At 42.1% G+C, this 24,408-nt stretch overlaps 4 protein-coding genes and 1 pseudogene across 6 annotated transcripts; 3 read left to right on the plus strand and 2 right to left on the minus strand.

Moving 5' to 3' along the window:
• Positions 1 to 255: 255 nt before the first annotated feature.
• On the plus strand, positions 256 to 2,834 carry LOC133911877 (uncharacterized protein At5g01610). Its single transcript, XM_062354327.1, has 3 exons — positions 256 to 480; positions 951 to 1,005; positions 2,216 to 2,834. Exons 1-3 carry the CDS (start codon positions 394 to 396, stop codon positions 2,590 to 2,592), a joined length of 519 nt encoding a protein of 172 aa, XP_062210311.1. The 5' UTR covers positions 256 to 393; the 3' UTR covers positions 2,593 to 2,834.
• A 1,647-nt stretch (positions 2,835 to 4,481) lies between these two features.
• LOC133910469 (cold and drought-regulated protein CORA-like) lies at positions 4,482 to 5,408 on the minus strand (annotated as a pseudogene).
• Positions 5,409 to 6,351: 943 nt separating this feature from the next.
• On the plus strand, positions 6,352 to 12,577 carry LOC133911880 (uncharacterized). The gene is made up of 5 exons (XM_062354330.1): positions 6,352 to 6,683; positions 6,882 to 6,971; positions 7,095 to 7,191; positions 7,273 to 7,523; positions 12,407 to 12,577. Exons 1-4 carry the CDS (start codon positions 6,533 to 6,535, stop codon positions 7,409 to 7,411), a joined length of 477 nt encoding a protein of 158 aa, XP_062210314.1. The 5' UTR covers positions 6,352 to 6,532; the 3' UTR covers positions 7,412 to 7,523; positions 12,407 to 12,577.
• Positions 7,912 to 9,361, plus strand: LOC133910470 (uncharacterized). The gene is made up of 2 exons (XM_062352858.1): positions 7,912 to 8,162; positions 8,241 to 9,361. Exons 1-2 carry the CDS (start codon positions 7,912 to 7,914, stop codon positions 9,298 to 9,300), a joined length of 1,311 nt encoding a protein of 436 aa, XP_062208842.1. The 3' UTR covers positions 9,301 to 9,361.
• Positions 12,578 to 12,793: 216 nt separating the features above from the next.
• LOC133911878 (uncharacterized) lies at positions 12,794 to 24,171 on the minus strand. 3 transcript variants are annotated; one of them, XR_009908729.1, is made up of 10 exons: positions 23,615 to 24,171; positions 22,492 to 22,680; positions 21,868 to 21,960; positions 21,492 to 21,674; positions 21,315 to 21,417; positions 21,042 to 21,227; positions 17,361 to 19,726; positions 15,233 to 15,837; positions 13,388 to 13,574; positions 12,794 to 13,228 (listed from the first exon to the last, which is right to left on the minus strand). XR_009908729.1 is itself a non-coding variant. In XM_062354328.1 (9 exons), exons 1-9 carry the CDS (start codon positions 23,813 to 23,815, stop codon positions 13,553 to 13,555), a joined length of 3,948 nt encoding a protein of 1,315 aa, XP_062210312.1. In that variant the 5' UTR covers positions 23,816 to 24,171; the 3' UTR covers positions 12,794 to 13,552. The 3 variants fall into 3 exon arrangements, 2 of the variants coding, with proteins under 2 accessions (XP_062210312.1, XP_062210313.1); XM_062354328.1 differs by having other exon boundaries at positions 12,794 to 13,574; XM_062354329.1 differs by having other exon boundaries at positions 12,794 to 13,526; positions 23,615 to 24,170.
• Between the last annotated feature and the right edge of the window lie 237 nt (positions 24,172 to 24,408).

Consider the following 24,408-nt stretch of genomic DNA (forward strand, 5'->3'; position numbering starts at 1 on the left):
TTTGGATTCACGGGCCGTTGCTTATTTATCGGGGCCCTCTTGGGTCAGAGTGCCGCAGCTTTGAACCTGGTTCTACGGAGCCGCGGAAACAAATTTTATAATTTTTTTTACGAAAGATATTTATAAGACTTTGATACAGTTATATATTTTCTAAGTTTAAAAAAAAGACACATTCATCAAAATAAAAAAAGATTTTTTATAATGCTCAATCCTATAAAATTTGCTTGATAGATCACACGTCCTGCGGCACCCCACCCCGCAGTGCAGAACCAGAAGCAGCCAGCCGCCCTCGCCCACCCATTCGTCTACACGTTCACACAAGCGAAAAAAGCAGCATTTGCTGCACCACGCCAGGGTCAGTTCTGCCGAGCCCGCGCGGAGGGGCTAGGGAGGATGGAGAAGGCTCTCACCAAGCTCGGCAGCTTCACCATCTCCCGCAAGGCCAAGCAGGAGCTCTCCGCCATCGGCGACGACATCTCCGTGAGCACTCGTTTCCCTCTTCGTTCTCGCCTTTCGTTTTATCGGTTTCGGTTGCTCGAGGCTATTGCATTGGATCCGTTGGCTTTAATCTTCATCTTGTCCTGAGGAAGTTGGCTGTGGCAATGCGAGTTTTTCCCCCCGGTTCTTCAGAGTCCTTGGAGCATCTCTTCGCGGATCCTTCTCGTTTGCATTTTTGCCCTCTTTGCGGTCGGATTTGTTTTATTCCCTTGCTGTTTTACTCATAGCAAGGTTACTTTGTTGCTTTAATCTATTTTATTTATGCAACAATGTCCTAGTGGAGTGATAAAGGAAATACCTTCTTTGATTGAACTTTCTCTTTTCGGTGAGGAAAATGATTCAACTGCACTTTAGCTTTCTTTGTCACGCGGTTCTCAATTTCCACTGTAGATGCAATTCGTATAATTTAGCATTCACAAAATCACACTGACAACCTTCAATCTGATCTGCAGCGTTTCTCGAGCACTGTGGAGGAGAAGGCAAAATGGGTCTTCGAGAAGCTCAAAGGTATCGTTCTGCTCCATTCCATGGTTGGTTCTGTGGCTGTGAAAATAAGAGTCAGTCTGAAGAAAGGTAATGATGAAATGAATTAGAACCTTCTGGGTGCATGTTATGTTGTCTTGGCAACATCATCAGTACAAGTGTCCATTGCTGGTAGTGGAACAATCACAAATGCTAATTTTTTTTGCTTCATGCGTAAAACCAAAGCAATGCAAAAGAGAGCTTTCTTAAATATGATTGCATGTACTAGCTGCCTGATTCCTTTTTTTTTTTTTGATTTGGATCTAGGTTTCCTTTGATTTCCTGTACCCTTTTGATCTGCAAAGTTTAGTGCACATGGGGGCCAAACTGAAATGACTTTTGTGACATGCTGCTGTTCTGCATTGGTTGGGATCTGGTCCAGTTTTTGTTGATGCCATAGACGATGTGATAGGGGACTTGCTCACCTAACAGCTGGTTTTATTTGCAATCTTTGCATTGGTCCTCCTGAAGTCTTTGGCGGTATTAGCAAGGCTGTGCTACATATATCCTGGTCGTAGGTAGCACCAACCACAACCAGTTGATTTGCCAGCCTGTAATGCCTATTCAGTGTCATAGTACTTGCTTCCAAGCAGCGTCTAATTTGTTGTGGCCATGTAGGCAACAATTCAAGCAATCAATAACAACTTCTCATCTGAAAGCATTGCACATACAAGATACAGTGCCTTTGTTGTGACTAAGACTGCTTGCAAATTGGATTATTTTTCATTGCGCGCCTTTTTGCCAGTTACAGGCCTCCCCAATAACGTGTTTATAGTTTATGTATCTCGTTTCGTTTGTAGAGTATACAGTTATGCATCACTCTCTGCTGTCTTTCTTCTGAGGTTAAGGTTGTTAATTGCTCGTAGAGTATTATCACAATTATCTCTGTTTGTCTGATTGCAATTATGTGATGAAACAATTGAAATGTTGGGGAAATCTTTTAGTCTATACAGTATCATAGATTTCACTTGCTACATTTCATTTGAAATTCCATGTCAACTCGCTCCATAAAGTAGAACTTTCCTTCATGACTCAACACTTTCTGCTTCTGAATTTTGTCTATAAATCATTTTGTGAACCTCATACCACAGCACCCTTTCACGGTTAGATCTGCCATCTGCGCATTTAAAAAGCAGATACAAACTGATAATTCATATTGCAAAACTTTATACTGACCGCAGTTTCTACTATCCAGGCAAAAACAAGCCACTCTCTGATCTCCTGCGTGAGTATAACCTCCCTCCAGGCCTCTTCCCTCGGAACATCATCTGCTATGAATACGACGAATCAAGGTCGAAGCTGGTGGTGCACCTGTCTAAGCCCTGCGAAGTGAGCTTCAAAGATTCTTCCATGATACGTTATGCTCCTCGTGTCAAGGCGACGCTGTCCCGAGGCAAGCTTTCTGGGATCGAAGGCATGAAGACCAAGGTGGTCGTGTGGGTGAAGGTGACCAGCGTGAGCGTCGAGAGCTACAAGTCTGACAAAGTGAGCTTCATTGCTGGCGTGAAGAAGCTGAGGCAGAAGGACGCTTATGAGGTCCCTCGCGAAGCCGTCTCTGTCGAAGAGTTCTGAGCTTGGCCGATTCATCTTATCCATCGTATCATTCTTGCCATTATTTTGAGCCCCTATGATGTGTGATTCTTGAGGACAGATTGATGATTGATGTGCTGTGTGTCGTTCGGTAGATTTGTATATTGGAAACATGGAGAATTTATTCTGCCTGGCAAAAGACACCCGTGCATGTTATCTGATCACTCCTTCACATGTATGGTGTTTCAGCAATGTGAACATTTAGCATGTGTTCTGGTTTTGCATCGCTTGCTTCCAGGGGACGTGTTCTGTCTTTCATGGTACTGCATGTGGTTAGTTGCACAATTTGTTTCAACAAGCTTTCAGACATACTGAAATTTTCCTGATCATAATCGTTGGCCCTGTTTTGCACTCAACATATGTGACGGAAGAATTATGCACAGATTGGCAACTTGGATATCACTTGGATGATAGTTTTGTACATTTGTATAGAAATACGCTACTCGTCGAGGATGGCGTGATGCTAAAAAGGTGTCTTTCCGTGGTTATACCACCAATGAAAACAACCGGAGACGATACAGATAACCAAGAACTGTGCATTTTCATATCAACTGTGGTGGTAAAACTTGGCTAAAAATACATTGACATGGCCGAATAGTCCCTTGAACACACCTAGCTGATATGCAAAGTATACAAATTATAAATCATAAACCAAAGAAGAGGTTTGTGTGAATAAGTGCTTCGTATATCAACAAATACTATGTCCATTATGGATAGAACCAAATTAACATATGCTTCCCAACCTCAAGATAATCAAACTAAATCTGAGTAAAGCATGAACTTCTCAGACCAATGAGAAATATCTGGACCAATGAAGTTCTACTTCTGGCAAATTGGTAGGCTGAGTAATAGGAGATCAGAAGCCGTTGGGTTGAAAGGATACCATAATGATCTTGGTTGCCCAATCACTTGGAGTTCTAGGGGGTTGTTAAATATAAATAAATCAATAAGTGAGGGCCTTAAAATCAGAGTATTGAGGTCATACAAACAAAAGGGGGGGGGGGGGGGAAACCTGCTTGATCGCATAAACAAGCGGCTGAGAAAGGTACCCACAAAACCTGCTTCATCGCATAAACAAGCGGCTGAGAAAGGTACCCTTTGTGGAAATATTCCACCATGGTGGAAGAAAGAATACGCTGTTTGTGCTTGTGAAGGTCCTTTTGATTGAGTTGTGCACTTGTGCCTTTTCTGCTTGCCATGGAATTTCGGAAAGGCATAATACTATAACTGCGACAATGGTTGAAGCAGATGACATGACGCCAGCTGTAGGTCTAATTCAACAATCCTCTTAGCTTTTTTTTCAATATGACCTGTTGTTTACTTCAAGACATTACTTCGAGTAAGATACTAAATTATAAATGTCAATTGCTTGGCCATTTAACAGTACACAATTGCCCAAAACCATCATAATTCATTCATTCGACATAAAACCAGCACGCACTAAACACAAGGGCCAAGTGAGGAAAGAGTCAGCAACTGCTTCTGGAAGATAAGAGCCGACACAGCAAAGGAGAAGTTAAATGCACATAAGAACTGTAGTTCCTAAACTCTATCCATTACAGAAGCTATTTTATAAGGCTATAATCCTATAACTACCACTGATCAAATTGAAACATATATGGCAGGTTGGCTTCTTTGTATCAGGTTTAGCAAATCTGAAACCCAGTTCAGTAACAGATGCACAGCAATGCATTAGCATCCAGCACGATAAGATCGAGCACCAATATAGCTACACAGCAATTTCAAAATAACAGCAACCAATCAAAACGAAATGCTTTTGGCAGTAGCAGCTAATGCATCAATATACATTCAACAGTTTCATTTATTATAAGTTATAACAATATATTATTTTAGGTCAGAACTAGTAATACATAACATGAACAACAAGCTATCCAACCTTTTATTCTCCCGGCATCGTGAGTAGCACATTAAGCATTCATGTTACAGCACACAGATAACATGAGCAACGCACTTCTATAGTCAAACAGGGCAAGGTACTAACCAAACACAATGAGTCCTTCCAAATAATGGCACAACAAAGATCAATCAACGCTTCTTCAAGAACCCTTGTGCAAGCTTTAAGTAGTCTCCCGCACCGCCCCCACTCTGCCCCTCCCGTCCTGTTTCTTCATGAAACCCTGTGCCAGCTTCAGGTAGTCTCCAATGCCACCGCCTTCTGAGTCATCACTGCCATGCTTCTTCTTCTTTCCATCTTCCTCTTCCTCCTTACCGTACTTCCCTCCCCCATGGCCATCAGTCTTCTTGTAACCCTCCTCTTCCTCGGACCTTCCCCCTGAATGGCCATTAGGCTACTTCTTGTAGTTGTCTTCCCCATACCTTCCTCCATGGTCTCCACCACCGGAAGCCCCATACCCATATCCACCACCACTAGGCTTCTTGTACTCATCAACTTCCTCATACCTCCCTCCGCCATGACCACCACCTGGCTTCTTGTACTCATTGTCATACCTTCCTCCACCTCCATATCCACCAGCACTAGGTTTCTTCCCATAATTATCTTCTTCCTCGTACCTTCCCCCGCCGTAGCCACCACCACTCGGCTTCTTCCTATACTCGTCCTCTTCTTCATACCTTCCTCCGCCATAGCCGCCGCCGCCATAGCCACCACTAGTAGGCCTCTTCTTGTAATCAGTCGGCAACTCGGCATGAGGCGTGACACCGAAAAAGAAATTGCAGTAGCCCACGTCCTCCCCAGATAACCTGACCTCCTCCCTCTGTCTCTGCCCTCCAGCTTGTGCTTTGAGATTCGTGCTGAACATATACAGGTATTTTCCCATGGATCCGTCCTCTCCCTTCTCATCTATTTATTCGTTGTTTCTTCATGAGCTTGGATTGGGGCTGTGCTACGACGATTGGTGTGCGATTAGTCATCAGTGCAGCGGCAGCCCCACAACCTCAGGATTTCTGGATTTCAGGTATGCAACTCGACATTGAATCAAGGTTGGAGCAAAATCATTTTTTTTTCCTTCCTAAGCATGAACTTTGATGTGCTGATATCTGAATCTTTAGTTTTGTTCTATTTGTGAAACAGGGGGGTGTTTTATTTCCTGATCATGTCTTCTAGAATTAGGAAATATGACTATGGTTATGAAAAGTGTAAGAAGAAACAAAGACTTGAAGCACTAGCTTAGACTCAGAAGGGTGCTCTTGACAGTTTTGTTGTAAAAGAATCTACTATGACTCAAGAAATACTCAATGGAATTGACAACGATAACCCTTGAAAATGATGTTTTGGAGAAGATTAACTATGGAGATATAATTGAAGATTTCATTTAAAAAAATACTAGACGAATGATGCTTTTCGGTAGAAGTTGAGATATTTGTTAAGTGTTCGGAGACTATCTTTATACTCTTTTAGCATTAATGCCTAATGTAATTTATAATATTGTAAGAAAAATATATGTTTCATATATATAATATGGGAAAAAGTATTTTGGTCATTGGCATTTTCCGAATGCAGGGCCTCATTTTGTGTTTAGAACAGGGGCCCAAATTTGCAGGTACGGCCCTGGGAGGAGGTCCTCCTGTGAGGACAAGATCCGGGTTGAACTTTGTTCGGCTACTTCACATCTCATATAACTCAAGCATAGACCCAAACTCGAGCAGTATATACAAACTTATTATATAGTGAGACGAATGTAACAGGATTAGCTACTAATTGAGATACTATTGTCGATTCAGACTGGGCATAATGAGTAATCCCTTGCCCAAAAAAATCCCAGGAGCAATCCGCAAGATCATCTCATCGTTAGTGGCTCACAAGCCAACAGGTCGGCACCAATATCTCTTTTCCTTCGGCTCCAGCCAATCTATCATTGCTCCATCCACTCCCTCGAACAGAGAGCGCCAGCCACTGAGATTGAGCTAGCAGCAGTCAGCAAGCGAGGTAGCTAGCCTAGCCATGCTCGGCCTCCGCTGCCTCGTCGCCGCGCCCGCCGCAGCACCGCCGAGGACGCGGTGTAGCGCCGCCACGCCGCCGGGGAAGGTCGGCCGGGCGTCCCTGGCCGTCCCCGCGGCTGCCTCGCTCTCGCTCGTCCTCTGGTCCAGTCCAGGTACAGAACATGCACACTGCCATCACTGCGCTGGTAACCTCAGTGCAGCAGACGAAGTCACCGCGCATTGCACAAGTAGCACACTAGAAACTGCACTTGTAAGCACTAGACCTGTGGATGAGTTGGAGTAGCTAGCATGCAGCATTTGATGAACATATACCATCACTGATTGTTGAACCCTTCGTTTGCAAACTGCAGTGAACGCCGGCATCCTGTCAGGTTTCTCGGGGTTGGAGTCGACTCCTGGCCCCGAGCTGCCCCGGGTGGAGTTTCTGGAGAAATGGAATGGTTAGTAGCTGCTCAGTTACCTTGTTCAGTTCATGTAAATGCCATGGACTTGCTCTTGCTGCTAACCTGCCATTCTGACCCTCTGGCTGATGAGAAACCTTGCATCTCTCTTGCGCTCTCAAGCGGAGAACCAGAAGAAGTACGCCGAGTTTGATAACAGGTTCAAGAACTCCAAGGTGCTCCAGGATCTGCTCGAGAAGTCCAAGAAGAACAAAGAGAAGTAAAGATGTCTGCTTAGACCTCTCCTGAAGTTCTCTGCTGTTTTCGCTTGTGATGATATTGTTGTTGCCGTGAATTTCAGGAACGAGAGGCAGATCCAGGACAAGTACTGCCTGCGCGGCGCCGAGTGGGGCGTCGGGGACTGCTCCACGGAGGGGATGTCGGATCAGGAAAGGGAGGACTTCATTTCGGAGCTGAAAAAGAGAACTGGAGCAGAATAACGAGCTGAGGGCACGATTTCCAGCAGATTCGCCGCTGTAGTGTTCCCGAGGATGGCTGCCTTTGAGAGCCGAATTACCGGGGGAGATTGGGTTGGAGGAAGGAAGAAGCACATCAGAGCAACTCCAACAGCACATTCATATTTCACCATCTATATCCCCATATAGATTGCCATCTATAAAGATTCCTCCTCTATAATATTTCACCACTCCAACAGCACATCCATATTTCACCCTCTATATTCTCTCTCATATTTTTTTAATAGTATTCTATAACTAACAATATATTCGTAACGACTATATTTTTGTAACGGCTATATTTCTAACGGTTATTTCTCCAACGGCTATTTTTTCAACGGCTATTTTTTCAACGGTTATTTTTTCAACGGCTATTTTTTCAGATCTATATATGCAAGTTCATTTGCCATTCTTGAGCTGTGTCTCATCTCCCAGCTCTCTCTGTGTCCTCTCCCACATATCTTTGTCTCCTCTCCAACATCGCAATGAGGCGTCGCAATATTGTCAAGCAAATTCTCATGGATTCGTCATCGACCTCATCCGACGACGACGAACTCATTGTTGCTACAGCATTCCAAGTGCACGATGAAGATCAGCGTTTGAATGTTCGACGCCATGGCGGTTCCGTGCCAGGACATCGAGTAATTCATCGCGGTAGAGAAGCCGGACATGTGAGACTATACCAAGACTACTTTTCAGAGCATCCCACCTACAGCCCAGCTATCTTTCGGCGTAGGTTTGTAATTAGTGAATATATTTTTGTTCACCCTTATTTTTTATCCTCTCGTCTCATTTTATTATTATTTCTGCGCAGATTTAGAATGGCTCGTTCTCTGTTTCTTCGTATAGTACAATCTATAGTAGAGCATGATAGCTATTTCATGCAGAAAAGAAATAGTGCTGGGATTCTTGGGTTATCTCCTTTGCAGAAGATTACCGCTGCATTTCGCATGCTAGCTTATGGAGTACCAGCGGATGCTACAGATGAATTTATTCGGATTGGAGAAAGTACTGCTATAGAGAGTCTTAAAAGGTTTGTACAAGCTGTTATGGAAGTATTTGGTGATGAGTATCTGAGATCTCCAAATAACATTGATACTGCTAGGTTACTAGAAATGGGAGAAGTAAGAGGTTTTCGCGGTATGCTAGGGAGCATAGATTGCATGCATTGGAAGTGGAAAAATTACCCTGCAGCATGGCAAGGAATGTATACCGGCCATGTGCATGAGCCCACAATTATTCTGGAAGCCGTTGCTTCACAAGATCTTTGGATTTGGCACGCTTTCTTTGGTTTACCAGGGTCTCACAATGATATTAATGTTCTTCACCGTTCCCCTCTATTTGCAAAGCTAGCCGAAGGACAAGCTCCAGAAGTGAATTACACCATCAATAGTCACAACTATACAATGGGCTATTACTTGGCAGATGGCATATATCCACCATGGGCAACTTTCGTGAAGACAATAACATCTCCTCAAGGGAATAAGAAAAAACTTTTCTCGCAAGCTCAAGAAGGTGCTAGGAAGGATGTCGAACGAGCATTTGGAGTTCTACAGGCTCGTTTTGCTATTGTTCGTGGACCAGCAAGGTTTTGGGATCAAGAGACACTCGGACAAATCATGACAGCTTGCGTCATCATGCATAACATGATAATTGAAGATGAGCGGGAAGACTTTGATTACAATCATGAGCCGGAAGACTTCCATTACGATCATGAGGGAGAAAGGGTGACAGTTTCTGATGAGCACTCCCCTGAGCTGTCTCAGTTTATGGAGTTTATTAAGAGCAATCATAATATCAGGGATCGACAAGCTCATTCTCAGCTTCAAGATGATCTAGTCGAGCACCTATGGCAACTATATGCAGAGTCATAGTTCTTATAGTGTAAGCATCTGCAATAATGTAATCGGAATCTATCAAGTAGTGTTTTCATTATGGAGGGATGTAGTGTTTTCAAATTATGTATGATAATATATGCAGTTCTTTCTAAATTAATGTACCGCGTATGATGTAGTGGTTGAAGGGATTGTAGATAGATAAATATAAATAAATTTGCACAACATCTGATGACTGGAACAGATAATAGATAAGCAAATGAGAGACATGCCAGGAAAAAAGAAGGAATTAGGCCAGCAATGCAAGGGAAGACAATAATTATCAGCACGAACATGGAATGAGCAAAAAGTCATAAACATGACTGCACGATCACTTTGCAATACTTAACTATTCACGACCTTAGGTAACTGCTAAATCAATTGCATATTGAAATATACAGCTAGATTAGGATCTGAAAACTCAATTAGATAGAATCCTTCATAAATAGTCCATACAACTTATAGTACGCACAACAAATAGTTCATACCACAATGCAAATAGCACAACTAAAAAACATAATAGTCTCAACCTGATACGTTGTATCGTCGAGCAATGATCTCACCCTGCAAGCTCATGTAATATTGTTGTTGTGGCCCACTCATACTACTAATGTCCATGCTCATAATCCTCTCTTCATCATGCTTTCTCTGTTGATCTAGCTTTTGTTGTTCTAGTGCTACCTTCTTCCTTTCTATTTCCTGCTTACTTTCTTCAAGTGCAATCATCTTTTCTTCCATTGCAAGTGCTCTCTCATAGCGAGCATCTTTCTTGGCCTCTTTCTTGTCTTCCCTCTCAATCTTTTTTGACCACACTTTATCCAATGCTAACATGACAGCACTACCATCTGAAGAGGCAAAACTTTTACCTCATCGTAATCGTTCTTTCTCGGCCTTCTTACCAATTGGTCTTCTCAATGGATCGTGTTCAGGAGTACAAGCCTCAACTTCATCATCGTTGGAGGTCGTACCTGGAGATGAAGTACCCGGACTTGCATTGGAGGCCGTCTTTTGTTTTTTCTGAGATAATCTAGAAGTCCACTTTGGATGGTGCTCTAAGATTCTCCAGCAATGCAATAATCCAAATGATCTCCCTTTAGTATCTTCCGCCTGGTACAAAGTACATGCCTGAACAATCTGCAAGTGAAGATGTCTTATTAAACTTGCACACAACATATGAAGCTACAATATATAAAGCTGCAAGAAAATTAAAGAGATAGGTGCATACCCTGTCTTACGCTGTCATACCGCTTTGTCTTCTATTCTGAATCCGGTCATAACATCCACAAAACTTGTTAACTTGTTCTTGAATAGTACCCCAACGGTTGGCAAGAGAATTTTGATTGCGCACCGATTCAAATTGCTTGTTCTGCTGATAGTAATGATGAATCCTAGTCCAGTAAGATTCACGACTTTGTTCGTTCCCGATTGCTGCATCCAAACTGGTATTTAGCCATGCTTGTACCAACAAGTCGTCTTCTTGCTCAGTGAAATTTTTTGATCTCTTGTTGGTGGGTCTCGAGGAGACGATAGGTTCTTCAATGTATGATTGTTGCTCTCCAATTGGGCTAAAATTTTGACTATCCTCTCAACTTGCGCCATCGATTCCACCACTCAACAAGTTACAATAAAATCCATCCGCCATTGAAGCACCCTGCTTTAACATTAGAGAGAAAGTATGCATATTTATTACATCACATTCTTTGCATGTGTGAAGTACTTAAGACAATCTTAACATGTCAAAGGTGCTGAATAGAAATAGAAGAGGCTGATGCTGAATCGCAGCTGGGTCTGCTAAAAGAATTCAATAGCTAGCACATGCACTGCACCAAGAAATGCATCGCTAATTGCACACATATTAATCTGATTGATATGATTCATTTGGACAAGCTGAACAACAAATTTCAGTACATGAAGAGGCAAGAAATAATTTGGGTGGCTTCAGTACATCATCAATGCAAAACAGATAGCAACAAAGTGTGGAAATTCCAAGAAATAGCACATCCAGGAACAAGGAGGCATGAAAATTGGGCCTGTGCGAATTCAGTACTGAAAAATAGCGCAGAACTTGCACGTCTCTGATATCTGAAGTTGGACTTGCACATCCAAGAATAAGCACATGAACTATAAGAAATCGGACTTTTGACCAAGATGACTAAATTCACTAAAATTGGGGCTTTTTGAGCAATGCATCATCTCAATTAACCTAGCAGCAACGAGAATATAGGTTTCTATAACTTTTGGTCAAATCAAGTAATCAAGAAAAGTCCCCACAGCACAAATCAAGAAGCCTCCCACCCCCGAATCACCAACAAAGATCAAATCTTTCTCTTGCAACTATGAACCAGAGCATGTAGATGCCCATAAGAATACGATTACACCACTATGATCTCTGCAGTTGCTAGTACAATCACAAAAGATGGATCAAATTCGAACCATTCTAGGCCGAATCCTACCAGTTCCCCTGACCCCAATAAAGAATTCGAGAAAGGCACCAAAATATAGCAGGAAAGGGCTGATGGAACTTACCAGATCAGAGAATTTCCAAAGGGCAGAGTAACTATAATCGAAGGATTGAGGAAAAGATTCGACCCCAATTTCAGTTGGCTCTCAGTCTCAGGGTTGCGGTGCGATTTGAAGGGGGTAGCATAAGAGCAAATGCGACGGAAGCTCTAATTTCGCACGGATCTAGGACTATGGCAGCCCAAATGAGCTCCAGATCAAGAAACCGAGGCAGGGAATGCAAGCAAGAAGAGAGCGCCGGGATGCATTACCTCCGACGAGTGCGAGGGAATGCAGCGTCTGGGGCTCGGGGCGGAGCCGCAGAGGCCGAAGGGGAGCTGGGGTCGGGCGGCGGGGAGGAAGACGGGCGAGGGGATGGTGGCCGCGCGCTTGAGGATGCCGGATGGTGGCGGGAGTGCACGGGACGACCAGCTGTTGGAGGATGGCGTGGGGGGAGAGACACGCCAGGTTTGGCGTGCGGGAGGAGTCAGATGGCGAGGCTGGCAAAATGACGTGCGTGTTGGCTAGTCTGTTGGAGAGGAAAAATTGATCGTTTTAGCGTTTCAGTGGAATGGCGTGAGTGTTAGAGATGCTTTTGGAGTTGCTCTCAGGAATGTACACAAGCAATGTAGCCCACAATGTTTTTCCAAAGGCCACTAGGAGTGCCAGGAGATATGTAAATGCATTTGTGCCTACTAGCAGCAGACTGATGTAAAATAGGCTTTACTGTGACTGGACCGGATGGCAAGTTCCTAAAATTTCCCTTGTTCTTGAAGAACTGGAAGAGCGTTACTTATGTGAAATAGGCTTTACTGTGACTGGACCGGATGGCAGCCCCAGTTCTGTGAACGACCGTCGTTTCATGAGGAAAACATTAACTTGTTGAAATCAAGTTGAATTACATCTATCATTTGAGATTTCACTAGCTACCTTGAAAACAATTGATGCATCGGAATGCCCAGGACTAGAAATAAGCAGAAATCCCAAAACCGGATTGAATGGCACAGGATAAACCACCACATGACGCACATATGGGACAGAGGTAGATAGATTCATGGATCAATTTTACTCGTGCGTGAGACGGAGAATATTCGGGAATAGTTATGTCCCTCCGGCTAGAAACACCACGAGAATTTGCAATCTAGGGTTCACCTAACTCCTAATACATCTAAGCGAAAAGTCTGTTGTATGTGAACTAATGATTACACGATCTTGCTTCTACCTACAGACAGGAATTCATTATCAGCTTTCAGTTACACAGGTCCAGACGATGGTTGTAAAATCCAACAATCTTCCAGGCTTGTCTTTCATATTGACGCGGAAATGTTTGTTCCTGCTCCATTCAGCCTAATTGTTATCTTCGATGCAGATGTAATGAATAATGGGAGTAATTCTCAGTTAATCATTGCTCATAATCTCTAGCTCAATCCTGCATGAAGATATTCTCAGTTCCATGATTTATCCTGAAGATTGTTGCTTTGATTTCAGGAAGCACCATAATAAACAGTGATAACGTGCTGATGACTGATGCCTCTTTTGATGGTATTTACACATCACAAAGCACCAAGAAACCAGCTAGGGCACATACTTGTTTTTGTCAGTAGCTGATGGCCCAACCATCTGCACCCATGTAGAACATGACCACGAGCAGTGGAGCGAAATACTGGTGTCACCAGGTTTCGATGCCAGAACCAAGTGACCGAGCCGTCATATTAGGACTCAACTACCTTGAAAGCGAGCAGAAACACAAACTTCAGCTTTTGTGACACCAAATGCTGCTAAATACTAAAAGGTAAATAAGTAACTCAATTCAAAGAAGCAAACTGCATAGCTGATGGAATAATTACACAATGCAACAATATTCCCAGATGTCGTAATAGTTTAACATGGTTATGAGGTAATTTCACCTTTCAAACTGGATATCAGGAGCCAATTTACCAATTACTAATGATTGTTATAAGGGAAAACTGCAAAAAAAAACCCCAAAAGTCACTTGGATTTTGACTTTCCCCCCCCAAAAGTTGTTTTGTTGCAAACCCCCCCCCCCCCCAAAGTTTAACTTTGTTGCAAAAAACCCCCTAAAAATTCAAAATAATAAAAAATCATTAAAAAATTTCTAAAAAAACTAGAGACAATTCTAAGACCTTCTGTGAATTTTTTTTTTCAAAAATAATATCCTTTGCATCATATTTCATGGAGAGGAAGTTTGAAAAAAAAGAAAAATGTGTAGCTCATTTATTAACTCATGCTATTTTAACTTTGTCATGTCTACTATTATTTTTCCTACACAAATAATTGTTTAAGTAAACTAATAAAAGTGGTTTCACTAATTTTGGGGGTGTTATGGATTAGTTATGAATTAATCTATCTACAACACATTTACTCAGTCCTGCACGTTACAATAACTATTTCAAGATTTCATGTATTTTTACAAGATAGAGGATCATGTAAGAAGACTAAAAAATTTTGTTTCATGATTTTTGGATTAGTAAATAATTAACTATGCATTTAACTCGAATTAATAAATGAGTTGCACGTTTTTCTTTTTTTTTCAAACTTACTCTCCATGAAATATGATGCAAAGGATATTATTTTTGAAAACAAATTTCACAAAAGGTCTTATAATTGTCTCTAGTTTTTTTTAGAATTTTCTGTGATTTTTTTAATTTTTTTAAAAAAAATTGGGGGTGTTTTTGCAACAAAATCAAACCTTTGGGGGGTTTTTTTTGCAACAAAACAACTTTTGGGGAGGGGGGGGGGGGGAAGTCAAAATCCAAGTGACTTTTGGGGGTTTTTTTGCATTTATCCCTTGTTATAAGCAGCAGTTCAACACACTTACATTCTGTAAATACTTTAGGACTTCCTGGAGGCCACAGGCTACTGAAAATAAGCATATATTGATTCTGTATTCTATTGAAGTTACTGGTGTCTTATCACCATCACAACAATCAATGTGACAATGGCGTAACCATGTAAGAATGAACTATTCTCAGTACAATCGGAAAGATCCAATGAGGAATAAAAATTAAATTAATGAATTGAAACTTTATTCTGTGGCTTGCGTGAACTATGAAGCAGCTTATCTCTTCAATCCTTGCTTACCCCATCTATTTGCACATGGCTGCATGGTCATGTGCCCGAGTCTCCAACACACGAGAATGTGCAGCAATCCTTTGTCTATCAATTTTAGCTATAGGTTAAAAAGTAACTTAACTAAAAGCAACTTCTATTACTCTGCTTCTGTATAGGAAAGCACCACAAGTTTTTTTTAGAAATAAGATAAAGTTCCTTACACAGTAATGAAAAGTCCAGTTTTTTTTAGAAATAAGATAAAGTTCCTTACACAGTAATGATTCGGACTTTTCTGGTTGCTCATACTCAAAACATTGAAAATAGAAACGGTGAAAACAAAGAATATAGCAGCAAGTATTACCTGTGAGGCTGAGGTGAGGACGGTTGATCAGGAGATGAATGGGAGGAGCCACCCCTATATGAACCACGCCTTTGCCCATAAAACCCATTAGGCATTACTTGACGTGTGGGTCGTGGTATATCATCACCGTCTGCTGTGGGAAGTGACCCAAGTGAACCAAATTCAATTGGTTCAGATGAGGAAGCACAATGATTTGCGCCTGATTCATATGAGCACACCATAAAAATTGGTGGTCCTGGAAGGCCAGAATAAGTACCAGCACCATTTGCAGCTGTAGATGGTGGTGTATAAACCCCATGCGCTACGTTCCCTGGTTTGCGCATAGAGTTTGTAGACCCCAAAGAAAGGCCCTGCACAAGATATTGAGCGCCCGCCTCATGCCTGTACGAGTCATTTCTATAGGTTCGTCGCTGCCTGTCAGACTGAGTCTCATCAGTGGCCCTTCTATCAGGCCTCTCTGATTGGCCGCGTCCATAGCTGCGGTTTGGATTTCGTTGTTTCGAGTTTATCCATCTTCCTTCCTTATCACTATGGTCGCTCCTATCACTATTATAACCTCCTCTGTAGTTTCTTGAGCTTGAGCGCCGGTCCCTAAATGGTACCTTCTGAGAGAACAGAAGCCACAGAATTGACAACTTAGTATTCCGCAGTTCAGACTATCAAGTTCATAAATCATTGCTTAATAAAGCTCTTGCAAAACAAATAAATCATTGTGCCCAAGAGGCACAAAAGGTAGAACTACCAAAAGAAAAACCTACAGATCCCATGATCCAAAATGTCATAGAATTCAGTCAAGAAATGAACTCATGAGTTTTCTTCATGTGGCAACTGACGATTCATCCTCACCTGTGAACTCCTCCAGCTTACATACCCATTTTTCATTTATTGATGATAACACTCTCAGCAATGTAGTAATCTTTTGTACATGCTTACGGTGCCACCAATCATTATCTAACGCTGTTGGCGAGTGACACATGTGCTTCAGGTTGACTAAAACCAGGTAAACTTAATTACAAAGAAAGATTGCTTAGTAGGGAAAACCAGATCAACAATTATTTTTGTTGTAAGATTGCTTAGTAGGGAAAAACCAGATCAACAATTATTTTTGTTGTATCTCAGAATCCTTCCATGATTATGGTTCCTGCCAAGTTTACATGGATGCATCCTCCTTTTTTTAGCGAAAACAGTGCCTTGGTGCATCCTCCTTGTAGTGCTAAAAAGCACCAAAATAAGTTTTTATGGTTTCAGGATAAAAAAACAGCTGGTTCAGCCAAAAACTGTGACACATACAAGCTTCAGAATGATCTACACTAGCTTTGAATATCAATTAAAACCAACTGGTACAGACCAACTCTCACCAATAAGCAACTCAAAACTAGCCACTTGGTAGAAAACAATTCACTGCCTGTGTCTGGAGCCAAGCTCTAGGTTATTCATGATGAGATAAAGGGGGTCTTCCCATGAATCTGGCAGGTAGACTCATAAATCTTATTAGTGAGTTAAAACTTTAACCGGTAGTATCCAACAAAAGTATGAACCATTACAATCTTAAATTTTGTGTGTGTGTGTGTGGGTAGGGTGGGGGTATAAATCCTACACCCCAATAGGAAACGACAGAAGGTTAGGATGAGCCCCCCCCCCCCCTACCATCCCTAAAATCCAAACAAGGTCCAAATGAATGGGATAGATCATGATCTTCAATTCACATTTCCCCGACTCACAAGTATTTCCCATACTCTACGTAAACATGGATCTTCCAATCTCATCAATCTTTATAAGATATAAGTTCTGTTGCTAGAACAATTTCCATGGGTAGCCGAACAGACTACTTTATTTTTTATGATGTAACCTTTTCCGACTAGATTGTTAAAGATCAGTGGAACATAAATGGCCAAGAACCTAAAGCCCATAACAGATGCCTAACAAGCTGGAATCAGTACAAAGTTTCAAAAGCAAAGTTTGATATAACTACATTGGTAATGTTGGTATTTTCAGTTAAACCACATTCGAAGTGTAATCCTTTAACAGAACAAAGGATCACGCTTGTTCAGTTTTTCATTTTTTAATACTATAACTAACAATTGTCTATGCATGAGATAAGGTACTGAAACAATTTTTAGGATCTTACAGGATTCGGCAAGTAGGTTCCTGTGCCTCCACGGTATCTGGGTACATCTTCTCCATAGTGCTGGAGAACACCAGTAGCTCTTTCTGTAGTAGGTTGTAGAGGCATCACAGGAAATACTCGTTGACTAGGGCCCGCCATATGTGTCCAGTTAACATTTGGTGCAGCTGGTCTTCCAGGCCCATCCCATGGAGCATGGCCCTGCAAATATGCTTGTGGGACCGCAAAAGGGTATAAAACAGGACCCAGGGGACGTGCATTCTGGCAGAATCGCCCATACTGTAAATTCCTCAAATGGCTAGCAAAATCACTGTTCAAGATGTCACACTTGTGTTCATCGGATGGCTCAGCCATACTACTGCATGATGCTGTTGAGGTAGCATTGGTATCTGGTTGGTGAACATCATTAAGTGGACTAAAACTTTGACCTCTGATATTGGCAGGAAGCTGATCAATTCCTTCAGTTCTCTCAAACTGGGGAACAGAACCATCACTATTCCCTTGAACAAATGGGAGCACAACAAAAGGAACTGGTGGACCTGTTGGAACAAAAGTCAGTCCAGAGCTATCAGCTTGCCTCTGCTGAGGGGAACCAATAAGAAAAGGTGCAAACACTGGATTAGACATGCCGATCTGTGATGGATCAAAATCATTTGGTACTTGACTAATTCTTGATTGCCTTGAAAAAGGGTCAGGCCCTGATAATATCTCAGAAGCTTCATTAATGATTGGTACTACTGCCCCATTTCTGGGGTCATCATCAACTTGAGTTGGGAGATGCCCCGTAGTATTTAACATCTGCCAGCCAGTCCTGCTATGTGTGGTTGTGGCAGGTGCTGCAAAGGCAGGCATTTTCCCCCATTTGTCTCTTGATGATCTAGATGTATTTACAGTCATTTCATCCCATGAACTCGCATCCAGAGCTTTGCCACTAGAAGAACTGGCATGAGAAGGAAGACTCACATATCCACTCCTCATAGAGCAGTCTACATCGACTTCTCTACTTGTTTGACTTCGAAACATGCTGGTATAGTTTTGATCATCTACACAACTATCCTCAACAGTAAGTTCCATCTGCCTTTCCAAGGTGGCACCAGGTACACCATTAGGCAAAGAGGAATGTTCCTTGCCATCAATATCATAGATGTGAGGATCTCTTCCTTCAGGATCAAAGTGTCTAGAAAATCCAGCATCATGCTTTGCATCTGATGTAATAGGCTTCTCACTCTCATGGCCATCCTCAACGTTTGGTGCAAAAGTTGGATTGTCTATGTAATGGGTCACATGTGGTGGAACGAATCCGTGGAAGAACTGCATATCGGGCGACCATGGTGTCCCAATTAAGCTAGCTGGTGGAATCCCGGCCAAATGCTTTTGAGATAAAGCTGTTGGAGCCAGTAAATGGGAATGTGCTACAGGCAGATTAGAAGGTATTTGCATTGGCAATTGAACCTGTCCATTAAAACCATGCAACTTCGCTGATGCCATTAAATTAACCAGAACTTGTTCATCATAGTGCATCTCTGATGATTCAGAGACAGAAGGAAGTTCTTCATTTATCACAAAACCATTATCTTCACGATAGCTGCTTGTAACATTATTTGAGTCAGAAGCTGCTTTTGCACTAGGGTGAGATGATCTGTTCATGGAAGACATTGATTCATCCTGTGAAGACTTAGCGCTGTGGTTACTAGACACTTCTGGAACCAAGACACTTCTTCTGCTACTGTAATCAACCTTCAGAGATTTTTCCATATCAACCACTCTAGTCCGCCTACCACGAAACCCTTCAACAGAAGAGTCTGTCAGTTCAGGACTGGATTGGGTTCTTGCAAATCTAGACCTGTTTTGCCCATTTCTGTCGTTGATAAAGAGAGCATTTGGCCCTCTCTTATCCCTTTCACCTTGCATCGATCCAGCAGAGTTGTTTCTTTCAAGCTGTTCAGAAACCTTGGCATTGCCCTGTGTTGCATTAACTTTTTGGTGCTGAGCATGTGAAACAGAAGGATTAACTGTTCTTGGCAGATTCTGATAGTGTAGGTCACTTGTGTGAAAAGGGTCAGAATCACTATGACCAACTTCAGTAAAATTATCCTGATTAGCACGAAGCTTAGGATTTTCAACCTTTTTCTTGAATGTTGTTACAGTTCTGTCACTGTTTGACACTACAGCAGGAACAACCTTCAGAGGCCGCACATCAGCCAGACTTAGGGTAGGCACATCAGGACGACTGCCACTCCCATGCCTTATCCATGTATTTGTGAAGAATTGATTTAATTCAGCAATTAAATCTTCTTTTGGACATTCAAGTAACTTTCCCAGCCTTTTGGCCCCAAATGCAAAAGCACTGCGTATTCTAAAAAAATTGCCTGCAAAAACAAAAATATATTAACTCAACAAGTGATGTGTTTTGTCGTTCTTGCAGAGATCAAACTTTTCATTGAACATAACCAAAATGGTGGTAATTGTCTAATCGATACACTTGAATATTCTTAATCACGGGATCTATCATTAGCATCAAATGGCCAATAAGACAAAATATTGACAAGAGTAACATTTCAGAGTATACATCATAACAATTAACAAGAAAGAATTTATTCTATTAAGTTGCTAGTCAATCAAAGTAAGATAGATTGCTGCTCATAATCATTACATACCCTGGAAGTCAATATATGTAAGAATGAATAAAGGTTTGACAAGTACAATCATCGTAATACTGCTCAAGGAGGTTCTATTACAGGTCACATTCTAAAATAGCACTGCAAAGTCCATGACTGAAGTATTAGTACAAAATGCTGATATATGGGATTCAAAAGAGCCATTACTGAGTACTAACATAAACTGTAACAAGCCAAAAAGGTAATAGCGCCAAGGTGCTGTTTAAGGCATTTTTGGATCACTTATCAATTAGACAATATTTTTCTAGTGACATCTACAAAGGAGGGGCGCATAGAGCTTCAAAGTGCTGGCTCACTTGGGTTTATATAGGCCAAATGATTTTCCCATGTTTGGGCTAAAAAGCTTGGATCGCATCATTCAAATTTTGACACTCACTTCACGCAATAACATGCAATATGGGACTGGTGAAACGTATAACTTCAACATAAGGTTGGTATACATCTAGAATAGCTAGATAGACCAGGATCAGCCACAAAACCTTGTAACTATAGCTACAGAATACCTGTTAGAGCGTAGGCAAAGATTGCCAGTTCCTATTGTCAGCATTAATTCTGATTTGCAGATCACTTTATATAGATATACCAGTACAATGGTGACTACACCACGAGACAAGCTAGACCATGTTATATAGATAACAATTATGCTGAGTTTTTACCAAACAGAGTGTTCTGCTACCAGAAAAATGCTCACAAACTAGAACTTAAATTGATAGAAATTTCAGAAGAGATTCATAATTACGCTTAGAATCAAACAGCTACTATGACAGAAAAAGAATGCTACCACAACATTTCTGAGAAAGGAAGAAAGGAAATCGCAATAACAACCAAACATTGAGATGGTAATTAATTACCATGTGCACAGTGCACGATATGGTTGTTTAGCATTACAAATATCATTAAATCAAACTTAAATATACCATCAATTGTATGGAAACGGGTAAAGTAAATGAACATCTATTCTGTTGAATTCACCAATAAGATAATCTTAAAGCAGGATGATAGTTACCTTTACTGACACTTCTTCCAAGGTTATTGTTTGTACGTAAAGGATCAATTACATTGAAGTGCTTTGAAACAAATGGTTGACCCTGGCTCTCCTGGGTGCGAGGCATGACTCCGTACGCAGAATTGCAAGTATCCAGGAAGGACTTGCTCAACAACAATTTACCACTATCCATCCACGGGGGCTCCGCTGCATGACAATAAAACTAATTATCAAACAAACCATTCACGTAGCAATAATTGATCAAGCAAAACAAAGTAATACATATTAGATTACCAGTCATATCAGGAAGTGAACTTATAGGAACTGGGCCCCACAAGCTCAAGCAAAATTTCTCCCAATCAAAGTTGCTGAAGAATTCTAAGAAACGATATAATACCTGTGCATGCACGAATAGCAAATAAGCACTGGCATCATATCAGGATATATATAAGACAGGAGAGAGTAAGTCACCTCAAGTGGTCCAGTAAAAGAATTATTGAATATATGAAATATGTACAAAACCAGGGTCTCCAATGCATAGGTAGATATAAGACCATGGTGAGCTCCAAGAATACGACTCTCGTAGAAACACCATGCCTTTATCAATATGATACTCCGCTTGAATAAATGGTTATGGTTGATCAAGTTGTCAATCTATTAAAATGCAGAATCATTAGAAGCAAGTATAGGCAGAAAAATCAAGCATCTTTGATCCAGGTACCTATATGCAATAAGCACAGTTATCAAATCAAAAATAACTTTTACGGTCTTAAGATACAAATGGTAAAGTTTCAAGCAACTTGTTTGCATATACACATTAAGCTGGATTTTGAAAAGAAGAACTCACCTCTTCAAGAAAACAAAGAGTACATAATCCACCAACTTGATTAAATGAGATGTCAACAACAATGTTTTCCACAAGACACTTAATAATCTTGACCTGTGCATGATACATGAAACATATGAGAACGACACAATAGGATGATGACCAACATGATATAAATACCAAATCATAGAACATGATACATTCCCAAAAGAAGAGAGGGAGGGGAGCACGGAAAAGACATCAAGTGCATTTTTATGTATTTAGAAGGATGCTAGAAGTATCTTCAAATACATTATCATCATAAATGTTAATAATAGATTAGCAGATCTAACAGTACTTTATTTTGCTTCATATTGTGCAAATAACTGTACTGAAGGAGCAGCAGACATATGATTAACTGAAGTTTAACTTTGAGATGTGTTATTTTCTATTCTGCCCCAATTCATATAGCACAAAGTACAACAAACAACTTCTGTTAATAACTTCAACACACATATAAAGTCATAAATGCAGGCACAATGCTAAATGAAACTCTACTGTAGGTACATAGTTAACCGAAGAGTAACTTATATGGAGAAACTATGGTGCCTATACAACAACAAAAAGAAAATAACATTACTCAAATTATCATAGGGAAAAAAGTACCTCTGCCTGAATATACTGAACTTCTTTTACACGAAATTCAACATTTTCACTCTTCTCTTCACGCTCCAATGCATCCCGGACAAGATTTGCCCAAATCTCCTTTAATTCTTCACTATTACTAAAAGCAGTGACATCAATGTCACCATCAGGTAAGTAGGTCTTGAGAGGGACTGACCCAAAGGTAAAAACCTGTAGAGAGAGGCAGAGCGACAGAGAGAGATCAATTCACTTGTGGAGCACATTTAATCAACAGAATAATTAAATACTGAACATAAGAGCAGGGAACTTCCAATATGCTAGCGCAAAAGTCCCCTTGACATGCACAAGAGAAATGAATTAGTCTATTTCAATCTTTCAAGAAACATGAAACATGGTAAAAGTGGTCTCACAATGCACCTGACAGGCTACTACAAATGCTCATGCCATCGGGCAAGACAGCATTCCTAGGACATCCGCATATGGCTACTGATCTATGAATATCAAAGATGAATTACTAAAAATCTTCCAACTAATACATGAAAGTTTTTTCATGTCGTATTATCAGCAGAGGTCAACTCTGCAGTTTGACAAACCTTCAGTAACATGTTATTGGATGTGTGCTACATCCCATGTCACAGGAATGTGTATAAAGAGGAAAATACAGTTCAATAATGCACTGTCCAGGATCTCTGGTCATATTCTTTTCCCAATGCGTATATTAAGCTTTGCAAGTCATCCCCATTGTATGAGAAGTTATTGCTTCTAAACAAGTTGTCAAATGTCAGGTCCGGAAGCATGGACTTCAAGTGACCAGATTCCTCCTGTTCGTCTGTAACCATAAACCACCATTTCATATACGCTCTCTCTCCAGAATCAGCTTCGGTTTCCCAAACACGCATTTGAATAAAAAAATGTAAAGCATCAGTTATGGCCTATTGCCCTCTTCGTCCCAGCAATCGTCAGTATACTCAGTTTTATAATAGCAGTCTCATTTAGCCATCCATACAGCAATCTCACCGCCATATACAACAGCGCTCTACTTACTCCACACTTAGGAACGCATGCACACCAGACAGACACTAATCTCTGTTACTACCTGGCGCCTGACGGAGCAATCGGACGAGTTAGTAAGCCGGTATTATACCTGGCACGAGAGGCAGTTCATGATGAGCCGCTGCACATAGCGGTAGACGGCCTGCCTCCGCCCCTCGGAGTGCGCGTTGGGCTGGATGCGCACGATCAGCTCGGCCGTCCGGCCCTCCGCGACGGCCCAGCGCTCGGGGTCGAGCCGCCGCATCACCCCGGCCGACGCATTGGGCAGGAGCCCGTTGGGCACCATCCCCATGCGCGCGCCAACTAATGCCCCCTCCGCCTGGCGGAGTCAAAAGCCTAGTCCCCCGCCACCAACAGCAGCCGACCACAGAACACCCCAGCGGCAAACGGGCCACAGCGGCGAGGGGTGCCTCGGAGCACGAAGCAGCCGCCCTTGGCGCGAATCGAGCCGATCCGGTGGAGCCGCGGGAGGCGGGCGGGCGGAAACCCTAGCGCGAGCGATGGATCGGTGCGGCCGCGGTGCAGGGTTTGCTGCGGCGGCGGCGGTGAGGAGGGGAGGGAGGGGGAGTGGTCGGAGAGCAGAGAGAGGGGAGGAGACGTGCGGTGCGGGTCGGTGTTTGGTTTGGGCCCGTAGGGATGTGCGGGGGGAGAGGCCGCGCGTGCGACCTGACCTCTAACGTCTCAAACACTTCGACGTGGCGTGGCCGCGTGGACAGTGCTCGGGTTGGGGGTTCAGCCGTCCGGGGCTTTGGGCTCGAGCGGGAGCGGCCACCGTGCTGCGCGGTCCGGACTTACGAATCTCTCGTCTTGCTAGATGCGTGTGAACTGGGGGTTGGATTTTCAAAAGTTGCGATTGGTCGGTTGAATTCATGTGAGTATTTTTTT

Source organism: Phragmites australis, chromosome 3, assembly GCF_958298935.1.
Source record: "Phragmites australis chromosome 3, lpPhrAust1.1, whole genome shotgun sequence".
In the NCBI taxonomy this organism is placed as follows: domain Eukaryota; kingdom Viridiplantae; phylum Streptophyta; class Magnoliopsida; order Poales; family Poaceae; genus Phragmites; species Phragmites australis.

Coding starts and splice junctions, on each gene's coding strand:
- LOC133910470 (XM_062352858.1), top strand. CDS start 7,912: ATGAGGCGTCGCAATATTGTCAAGCAAATTCTCATGGATTCGTCATCG. Junction 8,163..8,240: donor CCAGCTATCTTTCGGCGTAG/GTTTGTAATTAG, acceptor ATTTCTGCGCAG/ATTTAGAATGGCTCGTTCTC.
- LOC133911878 (XM_062354328.1), bottom strand. CDS start 23,815: ATGGGGATGGTGCCCAACGGGCTCCTGCCCAATGCGTCGGCCGGGGTG. Junction 21,228..21,314: donor TTCACTTCCTGATATGACTG/GTAATCTAATAT, acceptor ATTGTCATGCAG/CGGAGCCCCCGTGGATGGAT. Junction 15,838..17,360: donor GAACCTACTTGCCGAATCCT/GTAAGATCCTAA, acceptor CTGTTCTCTCAG/AAGGTACCATTTAGGGACCG.
- LOC133911877 (XM_062354327.1), top strand. CDS start 394: ATGGAGAAGGCTCTCACCAAGCTCGGCAGCTTCACCATCTCCCGCAAG. Junction 481..950: donor CCATCGGCGACGACATCTCC/GTGAGCACTCGT, acceptor TCTGATCTGCAG/CGTTTCTCGAGCACTGTGGA. Junction 1,006..2,215: donor GGTCTTCGAGAAGCTCAAAG/GTATCGTTCTGC, acceptor TCTACTATCCAG/GCAAAAACAAGCCACTCTCT.
- LOC133911880 (XM_062354330.1), top strand. CDS start 6,533: ATGCTCGGCCTCCGCTGCCTCGTCGCCGCGCCCGCCGCAGCACCGCCG. Junction 6,972..7,094: donor GTTTCTGGAGAAATGGAATG/GTTAGTAGCTGC, acceptor TGCGCTCTCAAG/CGGAGAACCAGAAGAAGTAC. Junction 7,192..7,272: donor TCCAAGAAGAACAAAGAGAA/GTAAAGATGTCT, acceptor CGTGAATTTCAG/GAACGAGAGGCAGATCCAGG.